Source organism: Trachypithecus francoisi, unplaced genomic scaffold (genome assembly GCF_009764315.1).
Source record: "Trachypithecus francoisi isolate TF-2019V2 unplaced genomic scaffold, Tfra_2.0 Contig01531, whole genome shotgun sequence".
Classification (NCBI taxonomy): Eukaryota; Metazoa; Chordata; class Mammalia; order Primates; family Cercopithecidae; genus Trachypithecus; species Trachypithecus francoisi.
In genome coordinates, this window is record NW_022681437.1 from 219,719 (window position 1) to 243,000 (window position 23,282).

Genomic DNA, 23,282 nt, shown 5'->3' on the forward strand with positions numbered 1-23,282 from the left:
ACAAGACTGGCCATTTGTGAAAACCCTAAGGGCAATTTAGTCTCAGGCTAAGCCAAACTGGGAAGGGATCTTGAAAAAAATGTCTACATGGAAATGTTCAGGTTAATGTTAAATAAGAGAAAGCTGGTAGGTTGAATAAAAAGACTAGTTTGTATTCACGCAAGGAAATTTTAAAAACTATTAACAAGGTTCAAAAAATTATAATTTTTTTTTAGTTGAAAACGAGTAGGCCAGGCTCGGTGCCTCATGCCTGCAATTGCAGCACTTTGGGAGGCCTAGGTGGGCAGATCACTTGAGGTCAGGAGTTCGAGACCAGCTTGACCAACATGGTGAAACCTCGTCCCTATTAAAAATACAAAAACTAGCCAGGCGTGGTGGCAGGCGCCTGTAATCCCAGTTACTCAGGAGGCTGAGACAGGAGAAACGCTTGAACCTGGGAGGTAGAGGTTGCAGTGAGCCGAGATCGTGCCATTGCACTCCAGCCTGGGGTCAAGAGCAAGACTTCATCTCAAAAAAAAAAAAAAAGAAAAGAAAATAAGTACTGCTTACACTATTCAATCACAGGTGGCCATGTGTTGAAATCTGTTTTTCCTCCTAATTAGTAATTAGCCACATGGATACCAACTGGTTAAAGAATGAATGAACTATGGCATGTGTCATTTGCTTTTTTTCTGCTGTAATTACCACTAGCTTATCTATGAAATATAACATAATCTTTTAAGAGGGGGTAGAAAAAGTGTCTATCTTTGTAACTTAAACCTCTGATTTGAAATCCAAATATAGGTCCTATTTAGTGAGTACTTTGAAGCCATTTACACTTAAATCTAGAGAAATCATTGAGAAATTATCTTCTTCTTTGATGTTTTAGACTCTAAAAGATAAAGAATTCATTTAGATACTTCATTCTTAGCTAAGATAATGTGTTGCCTTAGTTTTTTACAAATGCAAGAACCTTATACTTTCCCATACTCTGAATTAAACTGAACATAAAAGCTATATTTTATAATTCATAAAAAGACTAAAAAGGTGAAGTTCAGGAGTTCAAGAAATTAATTTAACTTTTTATAGAAACATTTGCAATAAATCCCAAGTTAATGAATATTCTGACACTTAATATATTTAAAGTTTATAGCTTCTTGAATTTAATATCCAAAATACCCTTCAAAAGGTATACATCAATGCAATGAACCAAAAATAAAGGACACCAGAGTACAGACCTAATCTCCATAGTATATGTTAACCGTATTATATTAGGTAATGTATGGAATGTATATAGACTAGTAAAAATGAGTTAATGATGGGTCTGTAGCATTATTGTAGTTGACAGAAATAACTTTTTAAAAATTACTATTCCAGAAACATCTTTAGCGCCTTTATAATGTTAAATATATTAAATGTTACTACTAAAACACAATAAAAACACTATTTTAAAATAAAGGGATTATTTATTTTACGATTCCAAGTTGTTATCTTTTTAAAGAGAGAATTTCTGGAGACAGATTGCCTGAGTTCAAACCCTGGTTTTTCTACTTGTGAGCTCTGTAACCTTAGGCGAGCCACTTGAGCTCAATATATCACCATTCCTCATTTGTAAAATAGCCTATAGGATTATTGTGAAGATTAACTGTATATATATATATATGTGTGTGTGTGTGTATACACATTCCTATATATATGCATTCCTATATACATACACACACATATGTATATGTATACACACATGCACAAACATAGAGTCCTTGGAACAGAGTAAGCAGATTTGTATGTTTTTTTTTTTATTATGCTTACTTTATTATAAAAAAAGCTACTGAAAAAAATAATAAACTTACACAGTTGCCCATTTTTAACCCTCTGCTTTGTTTTTACCCAAATTTTGTCAGGTTTTTCGCTTTCCCACATGCTCGTGAGCTTGGCTTGACACCAAACCTGAGCAACCACTAAAAAAAGTGGAATATGTCCCAACCATTAGCTTCTCAGGAAATCAGATAACAACAGACACTTTGGAGCCCACTCTCTTGTTGGTCCAGCTTCCTCTTTAAAGATTCTGCTTATTGGCCGGGTGCGATGGTTCACACACGTAATCCCAGCACTTTGGGAGGTGGGGTGGGAGGAATAGTTGAGCCCGGGAGTTCAAAGTTTCAGTGAGCTGTGATCCATCGTGCCATTGCACTCCAGCCTGAGCAACAGAGCGAGACCCCATGCCCTACCTCCAAAAAAGATTCTGCTTATCTCTGCTTGCTTGCCCTTCTTGACCTTATAAAGAAAAGCCTTTTCTATTGAATTTTGAGATCCTTGCAGATTTTTAAAGTCATAACCTTCTCCCTATTGCAGTATTCTTTCTTCTGAACAAAGTCTCTCTCTATGTCTGTCCAGATTTGTTTTATTTGACCAAAAAAAAAAAAAAAAAATTGTCCTTCACTAAGAACCTCTTTTTCCATTGGTCCTTATAATAATTATTTACATATTGAAGTGTTTTATATTGAAATGTCATGACTTAGGAGTTTCTTGACCTGGAACATGGGTTCATCCCAGACTTCCATATGCAGGATCCTAACTTTTAAAACAAAGACATGTCCTTATTTACATTCACTAAGCTAGAAAAATATTTTCAACATTAATCTTCTTCAAAATTTCAGTGTTGAACTAACTGAGCCACAAGTTCATTTCCAAATTCACCAGAATGGTTAAGAATGTTAGAACACAAAATCCCAAAATCTGTAGACCTTCTCTCTCTTTCATTCTTTCTCGCTTTCTCTAAATATACACATAATATAATATATATATGCATATTTTATACACACATATACACACACACATATAATCACACCATATATAGTAGCAGCCAGTGACATTTTACTACCCTTGCTTCCCTCCTTTTAATTGGAGATCTTGTCTATGAACTTTTGTCTTCTGGGAGGAGCTGACTTTCAAAACTTCATCACTCCAAGGCCACACTGATTCTCAGTGTGATTCAGATAGGCATTTGAAAGCATTCCGAAAGATATATTGATTTACAACTCTCTGATGCTGTTAGTTTAGTTTATCTCTCAAACATTAATGAAAATCCCTTTTGGCATTGTATTCAAACTCCATTTTCCATTAATTCTCACACTTGATAAAGACATCCAAGGTGAACAGATTACTTTCCGGCATAGCTTAGACCATTCTCTGGCAAGTGCTTTTTCACACATAAAGTTTAGTCTCTTAAGCTAGAATAAGATAATTTATCTTTAAAATTTATATATATAACCTAGCAGCAGCAAAGATAAGATTCTGGTGCCTAATATGGATAGCATTTAAGGCTTACTGAATTTAATATCCAAAATGTCTTCCATCAGAAATTTAAGATAAATACATTTATTTAAACTTTAAAACATAGTAAGAAACTAAGGCATAAATGCTAGGAAAGAAATGTTAATAAACAACTGGAAAACTTTATTTTTAGTGGCAGTGCAGTTTAACTAGTGAAGTTATTTAACAATATGTATGAGATAGTTTATTTGTTTAACAATAGAAACACAAATTTTTCTAGAAGACTGAACTGTTCATATACATTAGCTTGGTGCAAATGTAAGTGTGATTTTTACGGTAACTTTTAATGGCAAAAACCACAATTACTTTTGCGCCAGCCTATACTTGAGCAGAACTTAAAATTTTCACATTGAAGGATGACATTCCAAAGTCCAGTTTCTCTGAGATCATCATTTTGCTGATTAACCATGTTTAGTTATATAATTCTTCTCTGTGACCCTATAAAATATCATGATTTGTATTCACTAACTTTCTGCTGTCACTGCTAAAATGTGAATTAACACTAAAATGGTTCCTTTTTTATTGCTAGCATTTATCATAAAATAACTGCATTATCAGAACATTCACAAAGTGATGCTGTCAACAGTATGTTGTTTTGGCTTCGTGGGAAAAGAAAGTATTGGGGGAAAATAAAATAAAATGAGACTCAAAATTGTTTCCAGAACTGTGTGATACAAAATGTGAAAACAGCTCAGCTTGACTCTTTTAAAGTAGAACCATAACATATGTTATCCTAAGTACTTACAGTTTTAACTCCATGGACTAACTACTGTAGCTTCACACAGTATAAACACAACATTTCAAAATCAATTTTCTTTGAAATTTGCAGTCTTACCTTTCCTGCCCCTTTCCCTTCGGATTTCCGCTGATTTAGGATAAAATGGAGGCAAGGGAAGCAAAGGAAAATAAAACAAAACAAAAACAAAATTAGCTCAAATTGGTTACTGCAAATACATTTAAAAAAAAAAAAAAAAAAGCATGTCAACATTCCCAGTGCAATAGTACACAGTTTTGTTTTTCTGCTGAAACTACTTTCATCTCCTACATTCTTCAGTGTTTTGAGTAAAGGGATGTAACAACATTGTAAATTTTGTGCAAAAACATGAAGAGTCACATACAAATTTCAATTGGCATAAAAAATATATGCTTAGCTGACTTATGCATTAACCAAGAAAAGGCACCCTTCCAATTAGATATTCTGTTATGATGTCACTTATTTTCTATCCATTTTTAATGAGTGCGTCTTTACTTCAAACAGAAACACATTTTTAAATTGAAACAAGAAAAGCTAGGCTCATTGAAAATTTATGATTTGGGGGTAAACATAAGAAATGTTATACAGCATTTGGATACTATTGCTGAATTTTAAATCAATAGTTTCTGTTGTGCATAGGGGCATCTTAAATCAACTCTGTTCAACTAAATCCTTTTTAATACCATCATGGAAGTCATTCTTTTCATTTTATTTAAGACTTTTTTTCTCCCTCAACAACTTTCAGGAGACAGGTTAAGTTACTTTTTAAGATACCAGAAACATATAGACCGTTTGTCGTTTTGGATTCGTTCTCCTTTGCAGAGGATTAAATTACTGAATTAAAAGTGAATCAAATGTCAACATGTCTAGCTAATGATACTCCCAAAAGTCTGTTCTCCGCAATCTTTATCTTAATTCCCCGTTCTTTTTACAGTTATGCAAAAGTTCCTTATAGAGTCTTCTTGAATACAAAGAATCACAGAAAATTGTCAAGAAGGTACGCTTGAATCTGAAATAAGGGTAAATACTAAGAGAAATGGAGTCAACATAGTAAGAGGATGCATGCTTTCTCTATATATTTATTTTTTTAAATCCAGCGGCTTATTCCCAGACCAAGAAAGTATATTTTTTTCTGTCATTTTAATGTAACTTGAGTTTACAAAATTGAAATTGAGGTAAGCATTCAGATATAGGTACAAATCTATTATCCAAGAAAATAAAGTATGCTTCTTGTCCTTCCACTTCGAATGCTTATTTTTAGCCCAAGATTTTCTTATTATCTCTCTGCATCGATCAAATTCAACCAACAATGGCTGAATGATAGAATTTAACTTTCTGTGAAGGCATAGCCTGAGGATAATGCCTTGAGTAACCTCTTCCAAGAAAGTGTCCTTGGATTTTTCTGTTTTTAAACAATCACTACTTATATCTCTCTTTATTATGAATGATATACTTAAATAATAGATAAAAGTATTTAACTTTCTGAAAGAAATAATCTCAAGGACTATAACATCACCAAAACTTTAACCATATCTAAGAATATAACATTAAAAAAATTAACCTTCTGTTTTATAGAAACACAAAGGATCTTTTTGTTAGTTTCATTATAAATTACTTTCACAATCACAATAGATTAATGTTCGATGTTTCACCATGTATCACAAAGCAATCCAAAAGCATTAAAATTTTTAGCGAGCAAAGTGAAAATCTAAAAATGTGAAACACATCTATCTTGGTAAATTATTTCATGAATTATTGAAAAATTAATGACTTAACCAACATTTAAGCTAATGAAGAAGTTGGGGTGAGCATTTCCTTTCCTTCTCATTTTACTGAAAAAGAACAACTCCAGAATGTGTTTATTTCCCTAAATTGTATATTTTCATTAAGAGAATTGCTTATGCTGTGCTACTTTTGCCCTTGTTTGAGAATTTCTATTGAGAAAAGCCTAAAATAGATAATGTAGGAAATATTAACACATAATCTTTGCATTTATCCACACCACACAGACACAACACAATCTGTCAAATGAGTAGCTTCTAGTGCATGCCTACTAAACAAGCATTAGAATGAACAGAAAGTACAGAAATATATTGGCAAGCAGGCAAGTAGCTTGGTAAATTGATACCCAATTTGATTATAGAAACACTAAAAAAAAAAAAAAAATCAATGCTGCAAGGGGAAAAAACATGATGAAAAGCAACTCCTGTTTTAATAGAGAGATGGATTTTTATACTTATTTATAAACTGGCCCCGAACAGGCAACATTAAATTAACAAAATCATTGTCCAAATTAAATTATATATAGTGAGGAGTGGGATAAAAGTTAATGCATCTGAATGTCTAGTGGCTCAGTTTTTGTGCAATATACATTAGTCATGGAGTGTCATATGTTCTTATTAACCTCCTAGTGTGAATAAAACTACCAATAGGTGAATATTTCCCTTACTGCATCTAAATTTCTAGATTGACAGAGCTATTGTATGCAACTAATGTAAAAGAGGGACAGAATGTAGTGTCCAAAATAAGTAATGAGAGAGTGGAGGCAGAGCAAGATGGTAAAATAGAAAGTTCCACTGATAGTTGCCCCAACAAGGAAAACAATTTAACAACTGTCTACTCAGAAAAAACACCTTCATGAGAACCAAAAATCAGGTGAGCCCTCATAATACCTAATTTTAACTATGTATCCCTGAAAGAGGCACTGGAGCAATAGAAAAAAAAAAAAAAACAGTCCTGAATCGCTGACTCCACCATTCTCCAACCCCAGGCAGAGGAGGCATGATGTAGAGAGCATCTCTGGGTGCTGGAGGAGGGAGAACACGGCAATTGTGAGGCACCAAACTCAGTGCTGTTTTGTTTAAACAGAAAGGAAAACCAGAAAAAACTCAGTTGACACCCTCCCATGGAGGGAGCATTTAAACCAGCCCTAGCCAGAGGGGAATCACCAATCCTAGTGGCACAAACTTGAGGTCCTGCAAACATCGCCACCTATGGCTACAGCACTCTGTGTCTTCAAGTAAACTTGAAAGGCAGTCTAAGCCATAAGAATTGCAACTCTTTGGTGAGTCCTAGTGCTGAATTAGGCCTAGAGACAGTGGGCTGAGGGGCACACAACCTACTGAGACACAAGCTGGGGAGGATAAAGGAGAGCTGGCATCACTGATCCCCTAACCCCAGGCTGCACAGCTCATGGCTCCACAAGAGACCACTTCAACTTGAGGAGAGGAGACAGAAGAACGGGGAGGACTTTGTCTTGCATCTTGGAAACTAGTTCAGACAGAGGAAGACATGCAACTGTCACAGCTGTGGGGCACCCGTTCCAGGGCCTAACTCCCCAGCAATATTTCTAGACACACCTTGGGAAATAAGAGTATCTGCTGCCTTGAAGGAAAGGACCCAATCCCGGCAGCATTTATCACCTGCTAACTGAAGAGCCCTTGGGCCCTGAATAACCAGCAGTGATACCCAGGTACTACATCAAGGGCCTTGGGTGAGATACTGACACTTGTGGCTTCTAGTGAGACTCAGAGCATTACCAGCTGTGACAGATAAAGGGTGACATGGTTTGGATCTGTGTCCTCACCAAAATCTCATGATGAATTGTAATCCCCATTGTTGGAGGTGGGCCCTGATGGGAAGTGATTGGATCATGGAAGTGGTGTTCTTGTGAATGGTTTAGCACCATCCCCTCACTGCAGTTCTCATGATAGTGAGTGAGTTATCATGAGATCTGGTTGTTTTAAAAGTGTGTAGCAACTTCTCTCTCTCGGTTCTTCTCCAATCATGTGAAGTGCTGCTACACCTTTGCCAACCACCATGATTGTAAGTTTCCTGAGGCTTCCTAAGAAGCAGTAGCCACTAAGCTTCCTATACAGCCTTCATAACTGTGAGTCAATTAAGTCTTTTTTCTTTATAAATTATCCAGTCTCCAATATTTATTTATAGCAATGCAAGAATGGATTCATGCAAAAAAATGGTACGAGGAGTGGGACATTGTTACAAAGATATCTGAAAATGTTGAAGCAGCTTTGGAATTCGGTAACAGGCAGAGGTTGGAAGAGTGTGGAGGGCTCAGAAGAAGAAAGGAAGATGAGGGAAAATTTGGAAATTCCTAGAGACTTGTTAAATTGTTGTGACCAAATTACTGATGGTGATATGGACACAGATAGCCAAACTGATGAGGTCTCAGAGATGAGGAGCTTATTGGGATCTGGAGCAAAGGTTACCTTTATTATGCACTAGCAAAGAACCTGGCAGCATTGTGACTGTGCCCTAACGATCTGTGGAACTTTTAATTTGAGAGTGATGATTTAGGGTATTTGGGGGAAGAGATTTCTAAGCAACAAAGCATTCAAGATGTTGCCTTGCTGTTTCTAACAGTCTATGCTCTTATATGTGAGCAAAGAAAAGACATAAAACTGAAACATATTTTTAAAGGAAGCAGAGCATAACATTTTGAAAAATGGGTAGCCTGACCATGTGGGGAAAAAAAAAAAAAAAAAGCTCATTTTCAGGGGAGGAATTTAAGCTGGTGGTAGAAATTTGCATAACTGAAAGGAAGCCAAGTGCTGATAGCCAAGACAATGAGGAAATCATCTCAAAGGCATTTCAGACACCTTCATGGTAGCTCCTCCCATTACAAGCCCAGAGACCTAGGATAACAGAATGGTTTAGTGGGCTGTGGTGAGGACCCTGCTGCACTGCACAGCCTCAGGAGACTGCTCCCTGAATCCCAATGTCTCCTGTTCCAGACATAGCTAAATTGGGCTCAGGATGCTGCTTCAGAGAGTCCAAGACATAAGCCTTCATGGTTTCCACATGGAGGTAAGCCTGCAGGTACACTGAGTGCAGAAGTTAAGACTTGAGAGCCTCTGTCTAGATTTTTAGAGGGCGTATGGAAAAGCCTGGATTTCCAGGCAGAAGCCTGCTCCAGGGGTGGGGCCCTCATGGAGAGCCTCTACCAGGGCAGTACAAAGGGGAAATGTGGGGTTGGAGCCACAATACACAGTCCCCTCTGGGTCACTGCTTAGTGGAACTGTAAGAAGAAAGCCATGATCCTCCACACTCCACAATGGTAGATCCACCAACAGCTTGCACCTTGTGTCTGGAAAAGCCATAAGCACTCAACACCAGTCCATGAGAGCAGCCTCAGGGGCTGAACCTTGCAAAGCCACAGGGGTAGATCTGCCCAAGGCTTTGGGAGCCCACCCTTTGCACCAGTATTTCCTGGATGTGAGACATGGAGACAAAGGAGATTATTTTGGAGCTTTAAAATTTAATAACTGCTCTGCTATATTTTGGACTTGCATGAGGTCTGTAGCCCCTTTCTTTTGGCCAATTTCTCCATTTTTGAAAGAGAGTATTTACCCAGTGTCTGTAAGACCATTGGATCTTGGAAGTAACTAACTTGTCTTTTATTTTATAGGGTCATAGACAGAAGGGACTAGGCTAGTCTCAGATGAGACTTTGGACTTTGGATTTTTGAGTTAATGCTGGAATGAATTAAGACATGGGGGACTGTTGGGAGGCATGATTTTATTTTGAAATGGGAGAGGCCAGGGGCAGAATGATATGGTTTCGATCAGTGCCCCCACTCAAATCTCATGTCTAAATGTAATCCCCATTGTTGAATGTTGGGGCTGATGGGACATGACTGGATCATGGGGGTGGAGTTCTCATGAATGGTTTAGCACCATCCCCTTGGTGCTACTCTCATGATAGAGAGTTATCAGGAGATATGGTTGTTATAAAAGTCTGTAGCAGTTTCTTTCTCCCTTGTTCCTTCTCTGGCCATGTGAAGGGCTACTCCTCCTTTGCCTTCCACCATGATGGTAGGTTTCCTAAGGCCTTCCTAGAAGCAGAAACTGCTATGTTTCCTGTACAATTGGCAGAACCATGAGCCAATTAAATCTCTTTCCTTATAAATTACCCATTCTCAGAAATTTCTATATAGCATTGCAAGAATGGACTAATACACAGGCTGAAATTCCTTCTGCTTGAAAAAAGCAGAGGGAAAAAAAAGAAAAAAAGTAATGAGATCATGTCCTTTTCAGGGACATGGATAGAGCTGGAAGCCATTATCTTCTGCAAAGTAATGCAGAAGCAGAAAACCAAATACCACATGTTCTCACTTACAAGTGGGAGCTGAATGATGAGAACACATAAACACCGGGTGGGGAACAACACACATGGGGGTCTGTCAAAGGGATGGGGATGGGAAGATGAAGAGTATCAAGAAGAATACCTAATGGATGCTGAACTTACTATCTAGGTAATGAGATGATCTGTGCAGCAAACCACCATGGCACACATTTACCCATATAACAAACCTGCATATACTGGACATGCACCCTTGAGCTTAAAATAAAAGTTGGGGAAAAAAAGGAAAGAAAGATCATTTGTTATCACCAAGTGGGATTTATTCCAGGGATGCAAGGATAGTTCAATGTACACAAACCAATCAAGGTGATACATTGTATCAACAGAATGATAGACAAAAACTATATGATCATTCCAATTGATGCTGAAAAACAGATGATAAAATTCAACGTCCCTGCATGATAAAAACCTTTGAAAAACTGGATATAGTAGGAACATACCTCAACATAATAAAAGCCATATGTGACAGACTCACAAGTAGCATCATACTTAATGAGAAAAAAACCGAAAGCCTTTTCTCTAAGATCTGGAACACAACAAGGATGCCAATTTTCACCACTGTTATTCAATATAGTACTGAAAGTCCTAGCTAGAGCAACCAGACAAGAGAAAGGGGAACCAAATTGGAGTGAAAATAGTCAAATTAATCTTGTTTGCAGATCATATGATCTTATATATGGAAAACCTAGACTCCACAAGAAAATTATTGCACTGATAATTAAATTAAGTAAAGTTGTAGGATTCAAAATGAACATACAAAAATCAGTAGCATTTCTATATGCCAACAGGAAACAATCTGAGAAAGAGGTAAAAAATGTAATCCCATTTATAATAGCCACACATAAAAATAAAAATCCAGAATTTAACTTAACTGAAGAAGTGAAAGATCTCCATAATGAAAGTTATAAGACACTAATAAAAGAAATTGAAGAGGACACCACAAATTAAAAAAAAATTCCATGTTCATGGATTGGAAAAATCAATATTGTTAAAATATCCATACTATTCACAGCAGTCTATAGATTCAATGCAATCTCTATCAAAATATCAATGACATTCTTTGCAGAAAGAGAAACAACAATTCTGAAATTATATGGAATCACAAAAGACCCAGAAGAGCCAAAGCCATCCTAAGCTAAAAGAACAAAACCGGAGGAATTATATTACCTGACTTCAATTTATACTACTGAGCTGTAGTGACCAAAACAGCATGATACTGGCAAAAAACAGACACATAAGCCAATGGAACAGAATAGAGAACCCAGAAACAAATCCGCACACCTACAGTGAACTCATTTTTGACAAAGTTGGCAAGCACAAATACTGGGGAAAAAACAGTCTCTTCAATAAATGGTGCTGGGAAAGCTACATATCCATATGTAGAAGAGTGAGGTCAAGGAAAGATCTATAACCCAAGAGTATTGCTTTTGTGCAGTCTGTCTGCAAAACACTCCTTCCTTATTCTGTCTTCAGGTTTACAACTGTTTTTTTTTTTTTCTTTTCTTACCTGTGTAAAGCACAGTTGCTATCTTCATTCTGGTTTCAAGTACATCTTTCTTGTGTATTCCTGCTGGTTACAGAGTGTGTATCCTTGTGAATACAAGCATTAGGGACTTTTGACCACTAAGATTAATGTCAGAGTAAAGGAAGTTAGATGGGAATGGGAAGTCAGGGAATTCATGTCTCTAAACAAAGGTAACCAAAAGTGGAAGAAACCTTCTGGAGGATAAAGACAATAGAGTTTATCCCAAGTCACTACTCTGTCTACTGAGTAGAAACAGAGTAGATAGAACATGTTCCAGAAACAATGCATTTACTGAGCACAGATTTCTTTTAAAAGCTGACTAAAATCTCATCCAATTAAAAAAAAAAAAAAAAGATCATCCCTAAATATTTATTCACTGAACCTGGTGCAATATCAACTTGAGATGTCCGATAATGTTCAAGATTTAACTAAAAATACTTATCAAAATGATGTTGGCAGTGTTATGCAGGACTAGAAGTGTTGTGGTACATTTTCTTTTTTCTTTTTCTTTTTTTTTTTTTGAGACGGAGTCTCACTCTGTCGTCCGGGCTGGAGTGCAGTGGCCAGATCCCAGCTCACTGCAACCTCTGCCTCCCAGGTTTACGCCATTCTCCTGCCTCAGCCTCCCGAGTAGCTGGGGCTACAGGCGCCCGCCACCTCGCCCAGCTAGTTTTTTGTATTTTTTTTAGTAGAGACGGGGTTTCACCGTGTTAGCCAGGATGGTCTTGATCTCCTGACCTCGTGATCCACCCGTCTTGGCCTCCCAAAGTGTTGAGATTACAGGCTTGAGCCACCGCACCTGGCCCATTTTCTAAATGTCATGGTCAAAATGAAAATATTTATCACTGTGAACACGTAGAAAATCCTCAATACATATTTGTCTAATGAACAGATGAAACTAGAGAAGAAAGCTTTTCATATACACGTGCACATGCATGTGTGCGTACGTGTGTGTGTGTAACATGACAAACTAGAAGCTTGTGAAGTAGGGTTGTTAATGCTACTCCATGTGGAATACCTTCTTCCAACCTGCACTTGAAAATTAAATACATAGGTCCTATGATTGAGGAAAAATATTACAACTTTAAGCCAACTTAATTTTTACTTCTTTTAAATAAATATAACTATCATGACCCAGTTTACTTTGTTTTGGTAGACATTATATTTCAAAACTCTATTCAGTTATCAACTTAGAGTGCTGGTGGTTTTAAAGAAAAGACACTGGTAAATGTAATAAAAATAACAATAACAACCTAAATTTTATTCTCAACATTTGCTTATTGACTATTTTCTTTCTAAAATGTAAATGACCTCTTTAACAGATTTACCAGAATACACCTAGGTATTTCTATTGTCTTATTATTTTCTTGTTAAATTTGAGGCTAGCATAAAAATTGTGTAGTATCTTTATAACAATAAAGATAACATGACATTCAATATCAGAAGATTCAATTTTTAGTCCTGGTTCCACACCCAAGTAGCTGTGTAATCTTATTAACACAAACTTTAGGAACTTATTAAAACAAACTACATCCACGGCATTAACTACCCTTATTGATGACAATGATGATAATAATGATGGTGACAATTACAGTAGCATTGATAATACAGTCATCACTGCCATTGCCATCATTGCCTTGTATTTATAGATTATTAAGCATTTAAGTAAATGCTTTACAAGTAACATCTCATTTAATTCTTACATTGACCCTATGATGTGGGCAAATTATTATTCTCATTTTACAAGTAGGAAAAAGATGGATCAAAGAGGTTCAGAAACTTACCTAGTTGCTTTACTTACAAGGGACAGAGCTGAGGTTTAAAACCAAATTTACTCAATTCTAAAGTTGATATTCTTAAACATTTAAGAATTTAAGCTCCATAGCAGAAGGATTTTTTTTTTTACTTTTGGATTTTGGAATACTGCTGTATCCACAATGCCTATAAAAATACCTGGCACAAAGTATACCTGGAATAAATATTTATAGGCTTAATAAAAGAATAAGCTATACTCCTCTATGCTTTAATTATACATAATTGGAGCCAGTGTATAATAATTAATTATGAATCTTAGTTACAAGCATAAATTCTGGAACCGTATTACCTAGGTTCAACTCCTAGCTCTACCACTTTACCTGTGTTACCCTTTTGCATTAGTTCTATAATGTGTACAATAGAGAAATAAGGGTTCTTACTTCAGAATATTTGTCAAGTGCATTAAATAAATTAATTAACTCAAACAGTAGCTGCCATTTGTAAGAGTTATATATGTGCTAGCTACTATTAATGGTAATTTATTTTAACACCTTTACTGATACACAATTCACATGCCATACAGTTCACCTACTTAAAGGGTCAATTCGAAGTGTTTTTATTATATTCACAGATATCTGTAACCACCACCGTGGTCAATTTTTGGAACATTCTCATCACCTCAAAAAGAAACACCATATCTTTGATCTATCACCCCTTATATTCCCATTTCTCAACTCCCAAATTTAAACAATTACTATTCCATCTGTATAAATTTCCCTGTTCTGCACATATGAATGGAGTCCTATAATAGGTAGTCTTTTGTGACTAGATTCTTTCATTTAGCATAATAGCTTCAAGATTTATCCATATTGTAGCATATTTCAGTAACTCATTCCTTTTCTATGGCTAAATATTATTCATATTTTTATACACATATATACACACACACATTATTTTGTTTAAACATTCATCAGTTGATGGACATTTGAGTTGTTTGCACATTTAGCCATTATGAATAATGCTGCTATAAATATTCATCTCAAGTTTCTGTATAGACGTATCTTTTCATTTCTTTTGTTTATGTACCTTGGAGTGGAATTGCTCAGTCATATGATAACTCTGTGTTTAATTGTTTGAGTGACTGCCAGACTGTTTTCCAAAGCAATTGTACTGTTTCATATTCCCTCCAATGGTATATGAGTTTTCCAATTTCTCTATATACTCACCAACAAAGTAATTATTTTTAACTCATTAACTTTATACTTCAAAACTAACTATTCCTATCCAAGTATTTTTAAGGAATATATGCAGGTATCCAAAATTGGTTTAATTATATTAATATAATTATGTAGCATAACTATTCTACTATATAAAGTGACATTTGTCAAAAAAGTGCCAAACATTCTTTCAAAGGGTTGAAAAATTACTCATTACCTAATATGAATTTACCCATCATTTGAAATACACATTTTAAATAGGGAAATTCCCTCTGTAAAAGTGAATGACAATTTTAAAAAGATTATCAAATTATTATTTATTAAAATCCCAACAACTGTATATCACTGTTAAAGTCTGAAAAACAGACAATTGGAAGAAGGGACACAGTATCATAGGACAATGATATTGCAGTTACTGGACAAGGACTAAAGAAATTAGAGTATTTGATTAAGTCTACTTGAAATTATTTTTTATGAATACTGCATCTTTGAATTGGAACATGCAGATTATATAAAGTACTATCATGAAAGCCAATTTAAAGGGGATGAAAACCAATGCTATTCTCAAAATGGATCCTAGGGTCCATCTAACAAAGTTTAACAGAAACAAAATATTTTCAAAATGATGTAGAAACAGAATATTATGAATACTGCCAAATTCCCAGCTTCTTAGCAGGAGACACAGTCGAATTAGAGTACAATTGCACCTTATTCTCACATAATTGTTTTGGCTTATTCAAAACCCTACTCTGGCTCTGAAACATTCTTTACTATGTTAGTAACAAAAGCAATGTGACAGGCACATCTGCTTTCTGAAAATATTGCATGTCAGTTGAAACAATGTTTTATTTTTAATAGCTTGAATTTTGCATAAAGATACCTTTATTTGCTGCTAAAGATCTATGCAAATGGCTCCAACATCACTTTAAATTACAGATCATCTTAACGTGTCACTCTTGTGGTATGTGAAAATCTGACTGGGAATGTGTATTGTGTCTATTAAAGCTTGTAGATGTTTGCACAATGAACATAAAAGCAATCAAGTGATTACGAGAATAAACAACAGAATACAAATGATCTTTCTTAAGTACTAGAAGGAAAGCATTTTTAAAAATGTAATAGCTTCAAGACTGTTTAATTCTGTGAATATCTGGTTTTCATATTAGATGATAGTATGACAAACTCTACATATATATACACACATATATATACACATATATATACACATACACACACACATATATATACACACACACATATATGACAAGAAAAAAGATTAAAAGCTTGCCTTTATATCAAACTCCATGATAGACAAAAGCGTATTTAAAAGTAGAATTACTGGCCGGGTGCGGTGGCTCTCGCCTGTAATCGCAGCACATTGGGAGGCCGAGGTTGGTGGATCACCTAAGGTCAGGAGTTTGAGACAAGCCTGGCCAACGTGGTGAAATCCTGTCTCTACTAAAAATACAAAAAAAATTATCCAGGCGTGGTGATAGGTGCCTGTAATCCCAGCTACTCAGGAGGCAGAGGCAGATAATTGCTTGAACCCAGGAGGCAGAGGTTGCAGTGAGCCAAGATCGTGCCACTGCACTCCAGCCTGGGAGAGTGATACTCTGTCTCAAAAAAATAAAATAAAATAAAATAAAATACCTAAAACTTATTCCTTCAATCTATGTTTGATAGCACAGTAGAGTAACTATAGTTAACAATAATTTATTAAACATTTCAAAATATCTAGAAGATTTGGAATGTTCCCAACAAAAAGAAATGGCAACTGTTTGAGGTGATGGATATCCTAACTACCCTAATTTGATCATTACACATTGCATGCATGTATCAAAATATCACATGTACCCAATAAGTATGTACACTTATGATTTGTCCATATTAAAGGAAAAAATAAAATTATCTTACTATTCATTAGTATGTGTCTTAAGTGAAAGTAAAATGCTATTATAGTAATTTTAATTAAAGACTGGTTATATATATAACTAACTTTCTGATACTGACTTGAACCTAGAATGTGGCTTTGTTCCTTTTGATTTATCCCTAGAGATTTAGTTTCAAGGTAATATTTCCTAGCTTATAACATATTGAGAAGTTATTACAATTGTCTGATACCTGATACCATCTCTTGTTTATTTCCTAGATGGGAAAAATATTGTCTTCTGGAATTATCATATACTTTCCCTGAGTTCTTAGTTGATGCTACTATATTCTCCCTGTTTCAAACTCCTCCAGCAATTTCATGCTGAACTTCCACTTTCTGTGCATTTTCTGGGGAATTGTCAACTTTATCTCAAATCACCTAAGAAAAGTGAAGTTCAAGATAAAGCCATTCACTTTTTTCCAGTTGAATTCATTATTTTGATGTTTGTCAGGTGTCACTAAACTGTTGTCAGGTTTCTCTAAACCTGTCTCGATACTATAAAATCAAATAATGCACAATAGTTACAGAGGGTGAAATAGTGCCCTCCGAAAACTCATGTCCACTCACAACTCAAAGTGTGGCCTTATTTGGAAATAAGGTCTTTGCAGATGTAATTAGCTAAAACTCTAGAGGTAAAATCATCCTGGATTTAGGAATCCCTAGATCCAATGACTGATGTCCTTATAAGAAAAAGACAGACACCGACACACGAAGAGAAGAAGGCCATGTGAAAATGGAGGCAGAGACTAGAGTGGTGCAATTACTAGCCAAGGATGGCCAGTGAAACCAGAAGCTGGAAAAGACACAGAAGAATTCTTAACTAGAGCTTTCAGAGGGAGCACAGCTCTGAGGACACCTGATTTCAGACTTCTAGCCTGCATAACTATGAAAGAATAATTTTCTATTGTTTTAAGCCACCAAACTTTGTGGTAATGTGCTATGGCAGTCCTAGAAAACAATACAAATAATCAAAGAGACATGCTTCCACCTCAGGAAAAGAGTCAGAAAATGGGTTGTTCCATCAGTTAACTAATTTATTCATTTTTAATGTCTTGAAAGATTGTTGACCACAAATCACTTCATTTTGCATCATATGTAAGTTTCTGGAGAATTGAGATGAATAAGTAAGCATGATACATGGAAGAAGTAGCAGGCTTTAAATAGCCAAGTACAGGTTACAGTCCCAGATTACTCTTCATCAGTAAAGCATTTTGCAAAAGCCTATTTGGTACTATGTACAAGTTTTTTAAGTCATAGAAAATGAATGCAATAAAGCTTCTGTCCTAGAGGAACTCAGAGTTTAATCGACTCATAGTTTAGAAGCTGAAATAGATAATTACAAGATAACATTCTAAGTGCTATCATGGGCAGATAAATAAAATGCTGGCAGTACTCTAAAAGATCAAAGAGCTGTGTGACACTAAGCAAGTCCTTGAATCTCAGATTATTAATCTGTAAAATAGGGATAACAACAACATACACCTTCCATCTTTAGAGGTCATTTTGAAGGTCATATAAAATCCTCTTTCTCTCTATTCCTCCTTTCTTTCTTCTTATACTTCAACCATTTTTGGCATCTACTATTTTTAAGTGTCCTCTGAAGCAGACATTCTGTTAGGTATTTAATAAATGTTATCTGAAGTTATTTTTAAATATTTTATCATAGTAAATATCCTACTTTGCAGTTTTGAAAATGAGAAACAGAGATTTCTACTATTTGCCAAAATCACATTGACTATAAGTAAGTATATAAAAATCTTTTCAGACCGGGCATGGCGACTTACACCTGTAATCCCAGCACTTTGGGAGGCTGAGGCGGGTGGATCACCTGAGGTCAGGAGTTCAAGACCAGCCTGGTCAATATGGCGAAACTCCGTCTCTACCAAAAATATAAAAATTAGCCGGGCATGGATCCGGGCACTGTAATCCCAGCTACCGGGGACACTGAGGCAGGAGAATCGTTTGAACCCGGGAGGTGGAGGTGGCAGTGGGCCGAGATTGTGCCACTGCACTCCAACCTGGGCAACAGAGTAAGTCTCTGTCTCAGAACAACAACAACAACAAAGCAAAAAAAAAAAAAAAAAATCTTTTCACCACAACTTGTTATATAACTTAGATATAAATATGTACAAAATAAATATTATACTACTGGGAGTTCATGTCCAATATGCCCCAATACCTATGAATAAGTAAGTTAGATGATGAAAACGATGGAAAATATGCATGAATAATTATGAGTAGATGAATATTAGGTAACTCTATGGTACGTCGTTTCCTAATTAAATGATTATCTATGCTACCGGAAGAACATTCCGATATGTTTCTACATTGTAGGCATTTGAATTAATTTTAGTGTTATGCAATTACATTTGTATTTACCTCATGAAGTTCTCTAAGTTAATTTCCCCCCAAAATTTACAATTAGCTTTATACTGTTTGGATATTCAGTATTTTTAAATATGCAAGTAACATGGCCAGTCCCTAACATGGATCCATTAATCAGTTTTAGTATTAATCAGTTTATTTTTATAATGTAGTTAAACTATTAAATTGTACAATTGACAAATATTTCAGTTCAACCATTCTAGGTCTCTACTCACTTTCCACATGGTTAATTAAGGTGCATCATATGTAAGGAGACCATCGTTCGTGTGGATAAAAGGCCAAGGTTTAACAATCTATCCCCACTTCATGTAGGAAGGACTGCCCAATGTGTCAAAGCTGGGAAATCTACAGTTTAGGATAAATGTTTGTCTCCTACACCATTTCTAACCCATTCATTCATTCACCAGGCTAGTTACTCATTCATTTATTCATTCACCAGGCTAGCTTTTAAGTATGCAGAGATTGCCAGAATAGACATAGTCATCTTTGTCCTCACAGAGATTAGAGTCTCCTTAAGAGAATAGAGACAAGAGTATAGTGATGTCAAAATAGTTTGGCAACTTTTTCTTCATTAATAGAGGTTTCATTGTATAATTTTGTCTCTCAGGATAATTTACACATATTTAGTTACAGCTTTAGCCGGGATATGCAATGAGCATTACTTCAAGGGGCAACTTAATATTTACCACAACTCAACTCCAATATCTATCATGCTGCCAGATTTCCATAATACAGAAATAAAAGCACTCCTCCTGAGTGATCCACGATGTCTTGAATTATCAAAGGCTTACATTAAAACTGCATAAGATAGGGTCTGAGCTTTATTTAAAAAGGTATTTCATTCCCCTAGAAGCTCATCCGCCTCAGGCATCTTCCCAGTATTTAGCTCTTAAAGTATTTAAAATATTTTTAAACTTGTACATATATACTCTTTGTGAATCTATCATATAGATCTCCTTTTTTCCCTATTTATCATATTGAAGCTCCTAGTTTCAGTTTCCAGTTCAACATAAAACACTGGATGGTTCCATTGATCTTCCTGGCTGAGTTTATTCACACCAGAGCTCTGTATTCAGGATACTTTTATTTTTACTATTAATTATTTATCATTAGTACTTTTGGAAGAATGATAGAGTTGTATTTCTTTGGGAACTTTATGGAATTTTCTCAATCAACAAATACTATTGAGCATCTATTGTGTGATAGGCATAGCACTTTAGATCGCAGACTCTGGAAGCCGACTGCCTCTCTCAAAACCCAATTCTACCACTTAACTCTATGACCATGGAAAAGTTACTTAATTACTCCAACTACTTTGTCCTTAAGTCTATTAATCTGTAAAACACCAAAGACGATAGTGAATATAAGAAAGGGTGGCTGTAAGAGCTAATTGAACTAACACAATAAAGTACTCACACATAGTGCTGTAGTAACAAATTCTGGTTATTATTATGATGACAATCATTATTTTAATTATGCACTGTGTGAAACCTTGAGAATACTATGATTCAAAAAGAAACAATCTTACAATCTACTGACCAAGTCAGCTACTAAAAATTACTTAAGGAAGATCAATTAATTGCTGATATGTATAAAGGTGCTTTGAATGGCAGTAGAAGACTGTGAGTGGGAAAACTTTTGCTTTGGGGTCCCCAGTGAATCACTAGCTTGTGAAAATTAATTACAGAAAATTGTGCAATACTCATCTAGTTTGCCTGAAGCATAAAAAATGTGTTTTAAAAAATAAAACATTTTATTCAGCTAGTGATTACTGTCCAAAAGTAAAAAAGCTAGGTTCATTAAAGGCTTTAAACATTTATAAATCTCCAGAGCCACAAGACTTAATGCATGCCCCTTAAAGTTAAATCAGTAGTGAAACAGAGGTTTCTATCTTAGGCTCATGGGATCAGACTCTTGGCCCAGATTATGAGCTCTTTATCATATTCATTCTAATTATGGTTCATCTTGAAATGATTAGATCTATTGTTAGAAAGTGGCCTTGTCAGCACTAAGGATGCACTGATTAATAGATAATTCAGAATAACTTCTTTTTTTTTTTTTTTTTGAGACAGAGTCTCGCTCTGTCGCCCAGGCTGGAGTGTAGTGGCTGGATCTCAGCTCACTGCAAGCTCCGCCTCCCAGGTTTACGCCATTCTCCTGCCTCAGCCTCCCGAGTAGCTGGGACTACAGGTGCTCGCCACGTCGCCCGGCTAGTTTTTTGTATTTTTTTTTTAGTAGAGACGGGGTTTCACCGTGTTAGCCAGGATGGTCTCGATCTCCTGACCTGGTGATCCGCCCGTCTCGGCCTCCCAAAGTGCTGGGATTACAGGCTTGAGCCACCATGCCCGGCCCAGAATAACTTCTTTGGATATATGTCTAAACTCTCAATCGAACTGTAGATCCAAATTGTTAAGTGATTACAGAAATTTTAATTCCTACCCTTTATTCACATTCATCTCCCCAGGAAGTAATTATTGCAAGCAAAGAATAGACGAAAGCAAAATATTTTATAACTAGTCATCTACGGAGAGATAGAAAAACTTAAAGTGGGCTATATGAACAACCCTTGATATCATAAACCAAAACTAAAGTATATCATTAAAAATGCTCTAATAAAATCTGGTTTAATTTAGATGAAGGTCAAACTTACTGTTGGGGGTATCAAGACTTTTTTTCCCACTATTAAGGCAACTTTAGTTATTTTGGAAGTATAAATAAGCTATTCTAAAATTATATGGAAAGGCACATGACCGGGAATAGTTAAAATAATTTTGAAAAAGAATAAAATGGAAGGAATCACTCTGCCTTACATTAAGGCCTATTGAATAGCTACAATAATCAAGACAGTGAGGTGCTGACAAGGGAATAGAAACATAGATAACTGGAACAAAGTAGACCACCCAGAAATAAATTCTCACAAAAGTCTGACCAATTTTTGAAAAGGGTGCAAAAGTAATTCAATGAAGGAAGGGTATCATTTTCTGTAAGTATTTCTGATGCAATTGGATACTTATAAGTAAAATAATGTACTTTGATTTAAGCTTCATACATTCCACAAAAATTAATTTAAAATTTAATTCAAAACTTAATTCAAAATTAACTCAAATGTAAGGTGTAAAATTATAAAACGTCTACAAAAATATTTTTTAAAATTTCAGAATTTAAGGTTGGTAAAGTGTTTTTGTACTTGACACCTAAAGCAAAATGCTTACAAGGTGAAATTGCTTAATTAGATTTCATTAGAAATGAAATCTTATGATTTACAAGATTCTGTGAGAAGATTGGCAGAAAATATTTGCAATTCATATATCTGGAAAAAGGAATAATATCTACAGTACATAAAGAACTTTAAAAATTCAATAGTAAAAAAGAAAAGAGAGCAGTTCAGTCAGAACACGGACAAAATGATGAACTGATATTTCAACAAAGAGAAAATCCAAATGGCAAACATGCACAAGAAAAGACGTTCAGCAGAGTTAGCTATCAGGGAAATGAAAATTTAATCCACAATGAGATATCATTATATATCTATCAGAATGCTAACTTTAAAAATAATAATAATAATAATAATAATACCACCAAATGCTGGAGAGGTTGCAGAGAAATGAATCATGCATACATTGCTGATGGCAATAAAGTGGTACAGACATTCTGGAAAACAATTTGGCAGTTTCAAACTAAACATGTGATCTAGCAAGTACACCTTTGGACATTTATTTCAGAGAAATTAAAACTCATATTTACACAAAATTTTGTACACTAATGTTCATAGCTTTATTCATAATAACCAAAAATTAAAAACAGCCTAGGTGGCCTTCAGCAGGTGAACAGGTAGACGAATTGTGGTACATTCATACCATGGAATACTACCCAGTAATAAAAAGGGATGAACAGTTGATGCACACAACAACTTGAATGAACCTCCAGAGAATTACACTGAGGGAAAAAGCCAATCCCGAAATGTTACATACAAAGTTTCACTATGTTGCCCAGGCTGGCCTCAAACTCCTGGGCTCAAGCAATCCTTCTACCTCAGCCTCCCATATAGCTGGGACTACAGGTGTGTACCACCATGCCTGGCTTATATGCATTCTTAAAATCCCAAAATTATAAAAATTGAGAACAGATTAGTGGTTGTCAGAGGTTAGGCATAAAGAAGGGTAATGAGAAAAAGATAAGTGTGTCTATAAAACGGCAACAGGAGGGGTCATTTTGGTGATGGAACTGTTCAGTATCCATTTT

General features: G+C 35.5%; 1 protein-coding gene across 1 annotated transcript in view; it reads right to left on the reverse strand.

The window, feature by feature from the left end:
* Positions 1-23,282, reverse strand: part of LOC117062667 (protocadherin-11 X-linked-like) — a gene marked incomplete at its 3' end in the record, with an annotated part of 529,838 nt that overhangs the window by 111,798 nt on the left and 394,758 nt on the right. The window contains 1 exon segment of the mRNA XM_033176447.1: positions 4,148-4,177. Within this exon segment, the coding sequence (XP_033032338.1) occupies positions 4,148-4,177 (30 nt within the window).